At 41.3% G+C, this 16,270-nt stretch overlaps 1 protein-coding gene across 2 annotated transcripts in view; it reads right to left on the minus strand.

Annotated features, from left to right (window-relative positions):
- Positions 1 to 5,686: 5,686 nt before the first annotated feature.
- fstl5 (follistatin-like 5) overlaps positions 5,687 to 16,270 on the minus strand; it is a 614,890-nt gene continuing 604,306 nt past the window's right edge. For both annotated transcript variants that reach the window (XM_078406756.1, XM_078406747.1), the window contains one exon: positions 5,687 to 7,577. In XM_078406756.1, coding sequence (XP_078262882.1) covers positions 6,875 to 7,577 — 703 coding nt within the window. In that variant the 3' untranslated portion in view covers positions 5,687 to 6,874. The remainder of the gene's footprint in view (positions 7,578 to 16,270) is intronic.

A 16,270-nucleotide genomic window follows, 5' to 3' on the forward strand; every position in this document is an offset into this window, starting at 1 on the left:
GGCAGGGTCACCCATGGTGGGCAGACCAATAGGGAGGTTCCTGACAAAGTGTGACCCAAGAAAAGACCTCAACGCTGAAACAGGTGGAGAATGGTTGCTGCCCAGTGGGTAGAGGAGCATCATAATGGCTGAGGCAGAAGATGGCTGTAGTAGGGAATGACTCCCAACCTTTGTGAGGTCCATACCATTGGGCCCAGGTCTGTCTCTGTCAAGGACCATGTGGTAAACTTTCTGTGCACCAGTCTCCCCATATTAAATGATGTGACGCATGGCCGTCCACCTGAAACACCAGAAGGACAATCATACTCAAACTCGAATGACCGCCAATTGTGAGGAAAGAATATAAAAACATAAAAATCAAGAAATAACGAATTTCTCATTTGCCTCTGGAAACCTGCATTCCCCTTCCCCTTCCCAGTTCTCCGACCAGTCTTACTGTCTCCGACTACATTTTATCTCTGTACCGCCCACTCTCCTGACATCAGTGTGAAGAAGGGTCTCGACCCAAAACGGCACCCATTCCTTCTCTCTAGAGATGCTGCCTGCCCCGCTGAGTAATTCCAGCATTTTGTGTCTATTTGCCATTCAACAAGATCATTGCTGACCTTCATTTTTATTATCTATCCTCATATCCCTTCATTCCTCCAATTTTTAGACGTTACACAATTTCTGTTTTGAATGTGATTACTGTCTGACTGCCCACAGCCCTCTGGGGTTGAGAAATCCAAAGATTCACGACATTCTGTGCGAAGAACTGTCTTCTAATTTTCATCTAAAACAACATAACATGTATTTTGAACCTACGTTCCCATTTCAGGACTCCTTAATCATTCTCGTTGCATCCACCCTTTTGTGTTTTCCAAAAATGTTGGACATCTCAGTGAAATCACATCCCATTCTCCTACACGCCAAGTATAGAGGCCTCGCCTACTCAACCTCTCCTCATAAGAGAGACTTGCCATTCCAGAAACAAGTCTGATGAACCTTCATCCATCACTCCTTCAATTGCAAGTGTAGCCTTTTTTTTTAAATGTAAAGAAAAAGTTTGAGCAGAATGTATCTGTATTATTTGAAATGAACAAGAATGGGAGATAACCTAATTTAATTACCAGATCTCATCAAAGAGTAGATGCTTGGTGATTGTTTTTGCCTTGAGTGGATTCTAGAACCATGGGATAAAGTCTCAAGTTACGTGATCAACCATTTACGAATGTGATGAGGAAAAAGGTCTTCATTTCCAAGGTAATGAATCTTTTGTATTCTCTATCCCTGAGGCCTGTAGGGACCAGTCAATGATCAACAGTAATTGATTGATGTTTCGGCGATTGGGTTTAAACAGGAAAGTGAAATTGAATGACATGAATGACATGCATGAATGACAGGGTAAGTGAGCATCAATAAGGCCTATTCTAGTTCTTAGTCATGATGACCTATATGACATAAGATTCTTAAGGGATTGGGCAAGCTAGATGTAGGAAAAATGTTCCCGATGTTGGGGGAGTCCAGAACCAGGGGTCACAGTTTAAAAATAAGGGGTGGGCCATTTAGGACTGAGATGAGGAAAAACCTTTTCACCCAGAGAGTTGTGAATCTGTGGAATTCTCTGCCACAGAAGGACGTGGAGGCCAATTCACTGTTTTTTTTTCAAGAGAGAGTTAGATTTAGCTCTTCGGGCTAATGGAATCAAGGGATATTAAGGGAAAGCAGGAATGGGGTACTGATTTTGGATGATCAGACATGATCGTACTGAATGGCGGTGCTGGCTCAAAGGGCCAAATGGCCTACTCCTGCACCTATTTTCTATGTTTCTATGACATTGAAGTTAATGTTATTGATCACAGATGGGTGAAGGCAGTTTTGTGGCAGTCTGAAGAAGGTCCTGACCTAAATGTTGCTTGTCCATCCTTCCTCAGATCAGGCCTGACCTGCGAAGTTCCTTGGGCTTTTTTTGTTTAGTGGCTGTAATTTTGGTTTGGTGATACTGAATCATGGACTGATCAGGATAAGATTAACTCATATGCCAACCAGGTAGTCAGATAAATAGAATGCGGTTCTAAAGCAATTCTGAACTATCACACTGCTATCAATGAAATGACCATAATGCAATGAGATTGATTTAAAAATTGAACAGCAGTTGTTTAGGGAGCAACCGTTGTTTAGGGAAAAACACTTCTATCCAATTTAGCATTTATTTGTGCAAAAATCAAAGTGTACATCAGATTAGGAAGCATTTGTGGAGGGAAATGGACAGAGGAGGTTTCAGGTCCATACCTGGTTTTTATTGGATTCTACCGTTACACTAACAGTGCTGTCTTTTAGTTGCCATGCCATTTTACCAAAAAGTGGTTCTAAAAGGAAGATAATCACCACTTTCTCAGAGCAACTCAGCAGTGAGGCTGGAAAATGCCTACTTTTCCTCGAATTTCATTATCGTGCAAATGCAGAGAAATTATCTCAGTATTTCATCCCATTTTAAACAATTGCATTTAGCAAAGTATTTTCTTTTAAATACTTAAATTGTTTATCAGTACCTGGAACATCCTGTAGTTGGAGAAGAAAAAAAAAATCTTCCATTGAGTGGTGTATATGTAAAAAAAAGCAGCTTAAATAATGTGTGGTTTGTAAATTAAGTTGGATAAATGTCTAATTAAGAATATGCAAAACTTCTAATGAATTCATGTCCGGTAAACCACTCTATAGATTATAATTGAGCTGGGATCATCAGGAGAACAATGATGTCATCATCCATGGAAATATGTTGTATATTTTTATGTACATTTCTGGAAATTGTTTGCACTCTATTGCCAAAAATCTACCTGAAGTGACGGCAGGGTGTCTTTCCATGTAAATTCAAGGAGATTCCCGCGCATTGCCTTCATCAAGTTGTAACATAGAGGTTAAGCAGATTGTCCAGCTAAGAGTTGTCTGCTAACAGCACCACATGTCAGGCAAGGAGGCTGGCTTCGAAATACAATTAGTTACCAGGGAAAACGCTTGGGCTCATTTAGAAGAACAAGTAAAATCATTAGGCCAACTGCAAGAACATGAGTGATACAGATAAGACAAACTTTTCAAGTCTAGCTTGGTGCCTGATTTAATAAATAATCCTTATTTTGAGTACTATGAAGAACAGCTAGTTTTAAAAACATAGTTAATTTTCTTTGTAGATTAGGGTAGAAGTGCAGACTAATTAATTACATAAGTGCTTGCTCTGAACGAGCTCTGGGAACTTCACCTTCGGGGAGAGAGAATGAGACAGACTTTGCCGTGGTCCATGATACGTGTCAGTGCCAGGACTCTCGAGCTCTCCCGACCAGTCATCTCACACAGGGGACTCTGATGAGAAAGTGATGAGATTTGTTGCTTTATTAATGATTTTCCTGCATTTTGCTATAATAGAGATAGCTGCTTGTAACCCAAAATGTTATTTCTTCATTCATTGATCCAAATCCTCAAAACCTGCTTACATTTCATTACACAAGTAAAATAGCATTTCTCAGCATCTCTAGTTAAGGTAGGTACCTAAGGTATGGATATGGGTAGGTTCCTACTGGGTAGCAGAACATTCATGTACTGGAAACCGTTCATAGAAGAACCATGAAGCTGATGCCTAGTGTTTGAGCACCTAGGAGCTGTGTAGGTAGTCTTGCATGTAGTAGCATCTAATTTATATTGCAACAGAACTAAATGGAAAATGCTTGCATAACAATTTATGTATAGGTGTTGACTTAAAACAATGACCAATACTCATACCAATAAAGCATAGATTTAAGGTCAAAAAGCGCAGAACTTCTGCGGGATTAATTCTCTCCACTTCACACTCCAATCACTCATGTCCATTTTCTGAGGGAATCAAATGGAATATTTCAAAATTTGCCACACGAAACTAAGTGAGAATGAGTTTTGAGGAAGATGCAAAGAGGGATTTAGATAAGTTGAGTGCGTGGCCAAATATGCAATAGGTGCAGTAATACATAAGCCAATGTGAAATTATCCACCAGTGGGGAAAAAAACAAATCCAAGATATGATGTAAATGGTGATAGATTAGGAAACGTTGTAATGCAAAGGGATCCCTTCTAAAACCATGAATGAGTGCTAGCCCAAGGATACTAGGTAAGACATTTAGTGCTGAAGGAATGAAGTTTCTGTGAAAAAAAGTGATTTTGAAATAATTTAAAGTGAACTCCTATGCTGACTACTCGCATCCAACACTGAGAGCATATTGACTGGAATGCAGCACAGCTGCTAACCTCCCCACCATCAAAGGACATGCTGCCTCAGAAAGGCAGCCAGCATCTGCAAAGACTCACACCACCCCGGCCACACTCTCATTTTACTCCCATCATCAAGAAAAAGGTATCAGAGTCTGAAAACCGTGATCACCACATTCAAGAAATGATTCTTCCCACAATCATCAGGCTCTTGACCCCTACACAATACTAACCTCACCTCGATCCAACCTACAAGACCTCAATGGCGGAACAAGTTATCTTAGAAACAGAGACATAGAAAATAGGTGCAGGAGTAGGCCATTCGGCCCTTCGAGCCCGCACCGCCATTCAATATGTTCATGGCTGATCATCCAACTCAGTATCCCGTACCTGCCTTCTCTCCACACCCCCTGATCCCTTTAGCCATAAGGGCCACATCTAACTCCCTCTTAAATATAGCCAATGAACTGGCCTCAACTACCTTCTGTGGCAGAGAATTCCACAGATTCACCACTCTCTGTGTGAAAAAAATTCTTTCTCATCTCGGTCCTAAAAGACTTCCCCATTATCCTTAAACTGTGACCCCTTGTTCTGGACTTCCCCAACATCGGGAACAATCTTCCTGCATCTAGCCTGTCCAACCCCTTAAGAATTATGTAAGTTTCTATAAGAAACTTGCACCCAATGGCTGTGAAGGCAAATGAAGGCTGCAACAGATCTATCGGGTCCAATCGTCTTGGTTCCCTTGCCATTGGAATTAGTTGATTGATTTGCGAAGGAGCGTGTGCTTCTTGGAGAGCAACATCAAGCACACGTTAAACAAACACACGCACAGGCATCTTCTTTCTGTGAGCAGCACAACGCTTCACTCAAGACTTTCGGCGATGGGGGAAGGGCAAAGGGAGCGGGCTACGTGATGGCTGGAAGCTCCTAGTCAAGAACCGGCACGCAAGTGGCGAATACTTGATTCAATCGCTCAATTTTGGACTCATAAGCCACCTGAGAGTTCATAAAATCAATGGAAGGTAGACCATCATCCTCGACCTCGAGGGATAGCCACGACGACAACTAACCTCACCTATGATCTATGGACTGTCTTTGGCTGCACTCATGATTTCGGCATTTTGTCTCTAGTATTGGGGTTAGTAATTTATTGAATTTTTGTTTATCCATGTGTATTGTGTTTACAGGCCGATTGTGCGGCAGTAAGAAAGAATTTGATTGTTCTGTTGTTGGTACATATGACAATTAAGCTCTCTTGACTCTCTTGACTACATTGTAACATCTTGCAGATTGTTGAACATTTTCATTTGTGTCATACCAATACCAATGCCAATGATCTGAGCCTCAAAATATTGTACGAAACAATTAATTTCTTCATTAGGCAGTAATGCAGTTTTGCCTCACTTGTTGCACAGGGAGGTTTCAGCAGATTCAGACTCAGCAAAATGTAAAATGTAAGATTTTATTTGCCTCAAGTGTCAAGCAAATTTCTACATACACAACAGTCACAAATTATGAAATCTAATACAGGACACAAAAATGTATGCTTGACAGACACTAGACACATGTTCACACAGAGACATTTCATACTCTAGATGGCCACTAGGTAGAACATGACTGGTAAAAAAGGGAAAGATTTCAGTCACTACAAACTTAAACAATTTATCGGTCAGTCGCATTGTGGTAGGGCATAGAAATGGATTCCTGCCCCATACCATATTTTCCAAACTAATAAATGGCTAACACAGACCCTAGCAGCTGCTATGCACAGACATGGTCATGGATATAAAATCCTGATCACAAGACACAACTAATTGATTAACAGATCAATCCAGTAAGATCCAAATGAAATGTAAAAATACAGTATTATCAGCCTTTATTGGGGCACAGCACAATTTCCTCTGCCACATTCAACTATGGATTGATTGTCAGATTTCCATTACATTACTTCAACAGTGTTAACAATTTGATGTTAGCTAAGTTAGAGTTGACAGTAAGGTTTTCTGAGGAAGAGGAAGAGGAACAAGTTGCTTCTTTTCATGCTCTACAACCCAATATTGAGAATTTACTATGTTACCAGATTGGCCAGCACGTGCTCAGACTTTGTCTTGGCAGAAAAAATGGTATGCAGGATTCTGAACAGCACTTTTTTTAAGCAAACTGTAGCGATGATGGGAATAATTAACCCTCGCCCTGCATACTTAGCCCTTCAAGGCACAACAATGCTGACAAACAATTCTGGAGTTGAAAGTTTAAACAAGAGCATTTTTTGACTTGGAATCTACAAGCAAAAGTCAATTCAGTGTAAGCAGCTCTGGGGAAAAAAGAGGGTTAAAACACAAAATTGAGTGTTAGGTTTTCTATAATTCCCTGCAGCTATTAGGTTTTGTACAACTAAAACATTTAGTAGCCTTGTTGCACAATTAAAAGTTGCAACCTATCTCTTAGTTGTTAATAGCACTAACAAATTAGGAAAACCCAATTATTATCTAAGATTATGTCACTTGAAAGTTCCTGGTGTTTTTGTATCTGCAAACTTGTTTTACATTAATTAGATAACTTTTGCAGTGTATAAAAGAACTGAATTGCTGTAATGCAAGTTGCAAATTAAGTGCAGTGGAAAACTTTATACCAGGGATTGGGTAAGTCAACTTTCCATTTATGCTTCACCAACCCAAATTATCGTGTTGCCTTTTTCGACCTCTGTGATCTCACAGTTTAATTTACTAAGCCTTCCATCAAGAATAAACAATGATTCCTTGGATGGTGTCATCAGGTATTGGCCAAACAGGTTACTGTCCACGATAATTCGATTTTTACTATTCCATTGCCATTCTTCGGTCTTCATGGGTTCCTTCAGGCTCTTCACCATCTTCACTTTGCCTGTGGAGAGCTCCACAAAGAGCACATCCGTTTGCACCCCTGAACTAGCAAAGACATTGTACTGGTTGGCTTCAGTGAAGGAAGGTTGGAAGGTGGCGTCAGAGATGTGAAAGTTAGTGTGAATATCAAAGGATTCTCGGATTTCTCCTTGGATGGTGATGGTCTGGACTCTCAAGAGGCCCTTTTGATCGTCGATACTAACCAAATAATGTCCATCCGGAGAAATGTAAGGTGCACCTGCTATATCACCATTGTAGCCTATCACCGAATCTGTGACACTGTCCACGATGATCTGTGGCTTAGTTGTTCCTGCGTTGTCAGCACTGCAATGAACAAAGTAATATCCACCAAGATGAGTATAGGCAAGTGACTGTGGGATGCAATTATAGTCTTTCAAACTGATGGTCTTGATGTACATCATGGTTTCAAGGTCAATTTTGTGAAGGGCTGGTTCGCCTTTGTGAAGAATGAATCCGAATCTGTGAATACAAATACAGAAGGTCTTTGAAAAGTGCAGTCTTAACAACATTTAATGCAAGCTGCAAGAACAGAAAAAAACACAAATTCTATTTTATAATCTCGTTCAATAGATAAAATTGGTAAATTAATTGACGTAAAAGCACTCTAAACTGTTTTAGAGGATTGCATTTCAGAATGCAACCAGCGCAGTGCTATTAAACAGCTATTTAACTGTTATATTGATTCCCCATGTTCTTTACCATAGAGTTCACCTATCAGTAAAGTGTAATATGTCACAATTGAGTTAATGCACTCCATCCAACTGAATGGCTAATGTCTGAGGTTAAAATGTAAAAGTCATCATTCTGTCACTCACATGGGTATCTGTCTATGGCACACTGAATATATGTACTATTTTTAAGTATAATGTATTAATAATATGCCACAGTTCTATGACTGTGATTTAGAATTATACCGCCCACTGATTTCAGACATCACAAGACCTGGGATTTTCCACCTGATTCCACAATCAATGAGAGAGGGCACAGAAGGACACAAAGGAGCTGTCCCAGGGTACCCAAAACAAAAAGATGTGCCAATCTGGTGAGGCTATAACACTGGACGAGTTGCATGCCAAGAAGCAAAAGCTATATAAAATAGATGGTGTTAAACAATCCTGCAACTAATGGATCAGTTCAAAGCTCTGTAGGCCTGTCACATCCAGTCGTGAATCATGTCATTGCTTTAGGATTTCACCATGTGAAATTGGACTGGCCGGTAGGAAATGAGAATCCGGTCAGGGTGTAATCAAAATCAATGGTGACATTTTCCATTTCCTTTTCTTACAAGTTAAACCTGACTCCTTCCAGAAGCTATCTTTTAACAATGAGATCCATGCACACTTTGCTGAGCAGAGTCAGAGACATCTCTGACCCTTGAGGTCAACTACTTTTCTTAGGATTTAATATTTTTGCTCAAGGATTTCAGATAACATCTGTTTTCCATCATTTTTTTGATTTTTGTACATTGCAGTCCAACTTTGATGTATTGACTGAACATGGTTAAACAGAATTTCTTGACTTGCAGAACATTATTCAAAATTACAAGGAGTGTGGGATTAATGGAGCGAACTACACATCTAATGAGTCAGAGAGAGACCGTGAGAGTTATACCTGCAGAGAGAGGCAATGAGGGTAAATAAGTGACCACAGTAGCTGACACGGTGAGATAAGTGAAGAGAAACCAAAACAAAAGGGTAGAAGAGAGAAAGGAACTCTACATGTATACTGGGAGAGAGTTAAAGGATGAGAGTGCAATACAACTATTGAGAAGAAGAGAGAGAGAGAGAGAGAGAGAGAGAGAGAGAGAGAGAGAGAGAGAGAGAGAGAGAGAGAGAGAGAGAGAGAGAGAGAGAGAGAGAGAGAGAGAGAGAGAGAGAGAGAGAGAGAGAGAGAGAGAGAGAGAGAGAGAGAGAGAGAGAGAGAGAGAGGAGAGAGAGAGAGAGAGAGAGAGAGAGAGAGAGAGAGAGAGAGAATAAGAACAAGAGACAGAGAGGGAAAGAGTATTGAAAGAGAAACAGGTGAAGAAAGAGAGAGGAAGGGAAAGAGGGCATCAACCAGGCAAACTGAAAGAGAGCACAATGCAGCTACAAGTGAGCACCAGTGGACTACAGTCAATGAGAGTGTGTATTTTCATTAACTCATGAGAGAATACACAAACTCCTGGGAGATACAAATGAAATAACAGAGAGGGAGAGAGATAGATAGAGAGATATAGTGTGAGAGAGAGAGAGAGATAGTGAAAGATATACTGTATATATATATGGAAAGAGAGAGAGCGAGAGAAAAGCATTTACCATGAGGGGCAAAGGGAGGGTATATGAGAGTGAGAGTGTGGTGTGAGAGCTGTAGATTTATCGAGGTGGTGAAAGAAACTTCAGGGAGAGGGATAGAAGAGAAAAATTACGAGAAATAGTTGTACACACACCATAGAGTCCTATTATCTCACGGAAGAGATCTACACATGGATCACAGAAACAGCAAAATTAAAGAGTGGGTAACTTGGCCCTCTGCCATCAAAGATAATCATGATTGATCGTCACAATATCATACAGCACAGAAACAGGCACTTCAGCCCAACTCAGCCATGTAGACTCCTAAAGCTTTTGTATCCATGTACCTGTACTGGTGTCTTTTAAATGTTGTTATTGTACCTGCCTCAATTACCTCCTCTGGCAGCTCATTCCATGTATCCAACACCCTCTGAGTAAAGAGGGTGCTGGGTTTCTGGTGAGTATACAATCACGAATGTATATTATGAACAGCTCTGGTCCAAGTATTTGTTCCTTGGATACTCCACGAATCATCACCTGTCACCTGAAAAAGACTCATTTATTCCTCCTCTCTGCTTCCCGTCAGTTAGCCAATTGTTAATCCACGCAAATGTATTAACCCCAATCATGTGCACTTTAACTCTATGCATTAACTTCTTACATGAGACTTTATCAAAGGCCTTCTGAACATAGAAACTCCACTGATTCTCCCTTATTTATTCTACCTGTTACATCCTCAGAAACGAATGGCTTTTTCTAAAACAATCTTCCTTTCATAAATCTATGTTGACTTTTTCTAAACCTGCGGGTAAGCGTGCTAAAAGCCATTATTTATAATAGACAAGTGTTGACATTTCTACTCGTGTTCTGCTGACTGGTCTATAATTTTCAGTTTTTTCTCTCCTTCCATTTTTAAATAGTGGGATTACATTTGTCCCAATAGTGGCATTACATTTGCCCATGGGTCTTCCATTGTCAATAGAATTTTGGATAACCAAGGCATCCACTATTTCATGACCATTTCTTCTTGTACCCTGGGATCCATATCAAGCCATGAGCGTTAATTTAGTTTCAGTCACATTAATTGCTGCAGGATTTTTATTTAACTAAAACTAATTTACTTTAATTACTCCTTTTCATTAGATTTTTGCTTCTTTAGAATTTTTGGGATGCTATTTGTGTCCTTCTCTGTGAAGAAAGAACCAAAGTATTTGTTTAATTGATCTGCCATGTCTTTGTTCCCGTTTATAAATTCTCTATTTCTGAGTGACTGGGACCTACATTTGTCTTCATTGATTGTTCTTGTTGAATACATTTGTAAAAGCTTTTATTTTTTGCCTTTAGGTTGCTTATAAATTTATACAAATTTCACTCTCTTAATCTCTTGGTCTATGTTTGCTGAATTCTGAACTGATTTCAATCTTCATGTCTGCCACTCTGTCAACTTTATATAACTCCTCTCCTTGTCAGCCATTGTTAGGATGCTTTTCCTTTTGTGTTTCTGTACCAGAAAACAACTGTTTTAGTTCCTGCATCCTACCACAACCAGAGAGCAGTGCCAAACTACTATCTACCCCTTTGGTGTCCCTCGGACTATCCTTGATTGGACTTTGCTGGCTTTATCTTGCACTAAACGTTATTCCCTTATCATGTTTCTATACACTGTAAATGGATAGTAATCGTGTATTGTCTTTCTGCTGACTGGTTAGCACGCAACAAAAGCTTTTCACTGTACCACGGTACACGTGACAATAAACTAAACTGAGCATTTACTATTTAAATATTAGCTATTACCTATCCACCAATATGGCTTTCATTGGACCTCCCAAGTACTTCAAAGCCAACTCACTCCTCAACTTCATAGATTCCTTTGTTCAAATTTAGAAGTCAAATTTCAGATTAAAATGCTTCACTTTCCATTTTAATGAAGAATTCTATCCTGTCTAGTTCAGTTTAGTTTAATTTAGAGATACAGCGTGGAAACAGGCCTTTCAGCCCACTGATTCTGCATCGACCAACTATCACCCATACAGTAGTTCTGTCCTACAAACTAGCTACAATTTACAGAAGCCAATTAATCAACAAATCTGTGCATCTTTGGAATGTGGGAGGGAACTAAAGCACCTGGAGAAAACCCACACAGTCTCAGGGTGAACGTGCCAAATCCATAAAGACAGCACTCAAAGTCAGGATTGAACACGGGTTTCTGGCGCTTTAATGTAGCAACTCTACCGCTGCGCCACTGTGCTGTCCCAAACACCTTTTATAAAGCCAAGAACACTCCAGCTGAAGGATCCCCACTAAGTATATTTTCATGGTGCAATATCCAAACGAGGATAGCCTCTTCATGAGTTGCCCCCGAATGAGTCGCTCCAAAAAAACATCTAATACATAACTCCAGGAAATTATCCTGCACAGTAACAATGCCAATTTTGTTTGATTCTACATTTAGATGAAGGTCACCCATGATTACTGTAATACCATTGTTATTTGCCTCCTTAAATTCCGTTTGATACCATTGCAACGTTACCATCACTGTTTAGAGGCATACAAACAAAGGCAAATGTTTTTTGCTTTGTGGTATTTTATAGCCCCATCAACACCTGCTCTAGGTCTTGATAATCAGAGGTGATATTCTTTCCTACAATTGATCTGATTTCCTTCATCACCAACAATACCACCCCACCTCCTATCCCTTTTTGTGTGCTACTGAATATTGAATGTCTTGGATATTCAGCTCCAAGCCTTAGTCACCCCAATACTGTGTCTTTGCAAACGGCAATTACATCATATCTATTTACATCTATTTGTACTGTCATTTTTCTACCTTATTATGGATGACTCATTTATGCGGATAGAAATTGTTTATATTTGTCTTGACACTTTTAGACATCTTAACATATTTTTATATTATGCCCTATTTGGTTTTTGACCCCCTATTTGAGCTACACATTACTCATGAAGGAAGAAAAACTTCACACGCTGATCATAAATTGTTATAATTTAACAATCAGAAGAAAGAGATAGTCAAACATGGAGCTTTATAAAGTTTTTACATAGCAATCATAAGAGAGCTATAATCTGTCAGAGAAAGAGACAGAAAAAGAGAGAGAGAGAGAGAGAGAGAAGAGAGGAGAGAGAGAGAGAGAGAGAGAGAGAGAGAGAGAGAGAGAGAGAGAGAGAGAGAGAGAGAGAGAGAGAGAGAGAGAGAGAGAGAGAGAGAGAGAGAGAGAGAGAGTGTGTTGTGGGAGGGAGAGAGAGAGAGAGAGAGAGAGAGAGAGAGAGAGAGAGAGAGAGAGAGAGAGAGAGAGGAGAGAGAGAGAGAGAGAGAGAGAGAGAGAGAGAGAGAGAGAGAGAGAGAGAGAGAGAGAGAGTGAGAAGGGTCTCGACCCGAAACGTCACCCATTCCTTCTCTCCCGAGATGCTGCCTGACCTGCTGAGTTACTCCAGCATTTTGTGAATAAATCGAGAGAGAGAGTGAGTGTGTGTGTGTGTGTGTGTGTGTGTGTGTGTGTGTGTGTGTGTGTGTGTGTGTGTGTGTGTGTGTGTGTGTGTGTGTGTGTGTGTGTGTGTGTGTGTGTGTGTGTGGTGTGTGTGTGGTGTGTGTGTGTGTGTGTGTGTGTGTGTGTGTGTGAGGAAGAGAGAGAGAGAGAGGGAGAGAGAGAGCGAGAGAGAAAAAAAATCGTTGGATAAAACCATTAACGGCCATAAGAGGGAGCTTCGCTGACTGTAGGACTGGGAAGCACTATTGGGAGAATGATGCAGTGTGCTGTTGATTAAGTGCCACACATTGAAACGCCCGGCAACCATGAGAGGAAGCTTCAATCCTTCCCTGCGGGAAAGCTACTCACTGGCCAAGAGGAAGAGAGAACTATATGCGGACGCAGAGGGAGCAGCTGGGGAGGACTACAATCTGGCCATGGGATATGATTGTCGACCAACCCTGAGAAGGACTGGCATTCCAGTAACTCAAAGGAGAGGGAGCTTCGCACCAAACATTGAAGAGAGGAATGACGTGGGCTTTGAGGGCCACTGTGCAGCAATGAGAAGATATGCATGGGCCGGGGGAGAGGAACAGGATTACAGGAGAAAGGTAGACTTCTACAGAGCAAGTGTAAAACAGACCTTTGATCTGACCACAAGAGAGGGCCACAATCCATCCATGAGATTGAAAGGGGACCAGACGCGACAGAGCTACGACTTGGCCATGGGACAGCGCCACTTCCCAGCCGGCAGAGAGAGAGAGAGAAGCACAGTGACCTGGGATGAAGGAGATAGCCATGCCACCGTAAGGGAGAGCTTTGATCTGACCGTAAGAGAGGGCCACAATCCATCCATGAGTGAGAGAGATAGACCGATGCCAAGAAGGAAAGCGAGACTGAACTACGCACCCGTGAGAGAGAGCTTCAATCTCACGAGGGAGGGCCACAACCCTTCCATGATGGAGAGATACACGTCGGCCAGGAGGGAGAGAATGAGCTGGACACCAACGAGGAAAGACAGAGACTGCTATGCAGCGGGAAGAGAGAACTACAACCTGACCACGAGAGAGGGCCATAACCCATCTATGAAAGAGAGAGACAATTTCACCGACCAGGAGCAACAGAGAGGCAAGTGTTACCTGTAAACCGTGAGAAGCAGCTCTTGACCTGACCACGAGAGAAAGATTTGCCCCGACGAGAGAGGAAGAGACTTGTGTACTGACCATAAGAGACTGTTAAGAGTCCCCACTTGGCAAGGGGCAGAGCTAAGCGCCAGCTGAGGTGACATTATTCACTGGTCCCAGTGGACGAGACTCAGTTTAAAACAGGCAATATTTTCTGAATTTATCGATTGCTTTGAAAAATGACTTCTTGTTTGTTAAATCTTCTGCTGTGGTCAAATTCTGTACAGGTGGCTGACAGTTGGTTCATTAGATACTGTAAACCTTTATTGCAACATTTAAGTTACTGAGTGTACTGAGTGTACCTAATGTTTGATTCACTTAAAGCAAGACTTTGAAAAAGGGAAAAGCCACTTCATGTGCACTTTATGTGAACTCTGCTGTTTTACTGTGAGACATGTTCCCTCTGACGTAAGGTCATAAGGTCATGTGATAGGAGCACAATTAGGCCATTCAGCCCATCAAGTCTACTCCGCCATTCAATCCTGGCTGATCTATCCCTCCCTCCTAACCCCTTTCTCCTGCCTTCTCCCCATAACCTTCGACACCTGAACTAATCAAGAATCTATCTATCTCTGCCTTAAAAATGCTCTGAATATTTTCCGAATATCTATAGATATAAATATTTATAGATATTTGATCTATTCCACAGATTCACCACATCTGTCTCTGGATTTTGGTTACGTGCCAGACCTGAAATCATCACCTGTGCTTCCTTATCCCTAGTTCCAGTTAGCTGCAGACTATCAGCCTTGCATTCCAGGCCCATGTGTTGGCTAATATTTTCACCTTTCCACTTTTAAACCATCAAAAGGCTCAGAGGTGACGTGAGTTATTGGTGTTAAGGAGAACACAAGAACTGATTTTCCTCCTCTTTTTATGTCATTTCCTTTTGACGGGTTCTATTTCTCTAAACTCCAGGGAATACAGGCCCTATACAGTTTGATAGTGTTGAAAAATGTTGCTGTTCACAATTCCTGACCAAACTGCCAATTTGTCCAGTTTGCAGGGTAATTCATGTCACCCTGATATAGAAACATAGAAACATTGAAAATAGGTGCAGGAGGAGGCCATTAGGCCGTTCGAGCCAGCACCGCCATTCATTGTGATCATGGCTGGTTGTCCACAATCAGTAACCTGTGCCTGCCTTCATCCCATATCTCTTGATTCCACTAGCCCCCTAGAGCTCTATCTAACTCTCTTTTAAATTCATCCAGTGAATAGGCCTCCATTGCCTTCTGTGGCAAATTCCACAAATTCCCAACTGTCTGGGTGAAAAGGTTTCTTCTCACCTCAGTTTTAACTGGCCTCCCCTTTATTCTTAGACTGTGGTCCCTAGTTCTGGACTTCCCCAACATTGGAAAAAAAAATCCTGCATCTAGCTTGTCCAGTCCTTTTATAATTTTATACGTCTCTATAAGATTCCCTCTCATCCTTCTAAACTCCAGTGAATACGTCCAGTCTTTCCAATCTTTCCTCATATGGCAGTCCTGCCATCCCAGGGATTAACCTCGTGAACCTACACTGCATTGCCTCAATAGCAAGGATGTCCTTCCTCAAATTAGACCAAAACTGCACACAATACTCCAGATGTGGTCTCACCAGGGTCCTGTACAACTGCAGAAGGACCTCTTTGCTCCTATACTCAAATCCTCTTCTTATGAAGGCCATCGTACCATTAGCTTTCTTCACTGCCTGCTGTACCTGCATGCTTACTTTCAGTGTCTAGTGTACAAGGACACCCAGGTCTCGTTGCACTTCCCCTTTACCTAATCTGACACCATTGAGATAATAATCTGCCTCTGTGTTTTTGCCACCAAAGTGGATAACCTCACATTTATCTACATTATACTGCATCTGCCATGCATCTAGCCACTCACTCAACCTGTCCAAGTCACCCTGCAACCTCCTAACATCCTCTTCACAGTTCACACTGCCACCCAGCTTTGTGTCATCTGCAAACTTCCTAGTGTTACTTCTAATATCTGCAACTGACCAACAATTGCTGTGCCGTTAACTGGCTTAGTGTATCATTAAGGGCCCCAAATGCCACCCTTTATCCTCAGTTTAAATCATCTTGCACCAATCAGCCTCCCACACCTCTGGCAATTGGTGTAATGTCATTACATAAATCTTTGGAGTTTTCTGGAAAAAATAGCAGAACATAGGCAAGAATGGACACCCTGATTTTCTCTGCAGTAGAGGAAGTATTTGTTGGC

Source organism: Rhinoraja longicauda, chromosome 1, assembly GCF_053455715.1.
Source record: "Rhinoraja longicauda isolate Sanriku21f chromosome 1, sRhiLon1.1, whole genome shotgun sequence".
In the NCBI taxonomy this organism is placed as follows: domain Eukaryota; kingdom Metazoa; phylum Chordata; class Chondrichthyes; order Rajiformes; family Arhynchobatidae; genus Rhinoraja; species Rhinoraja longicauda.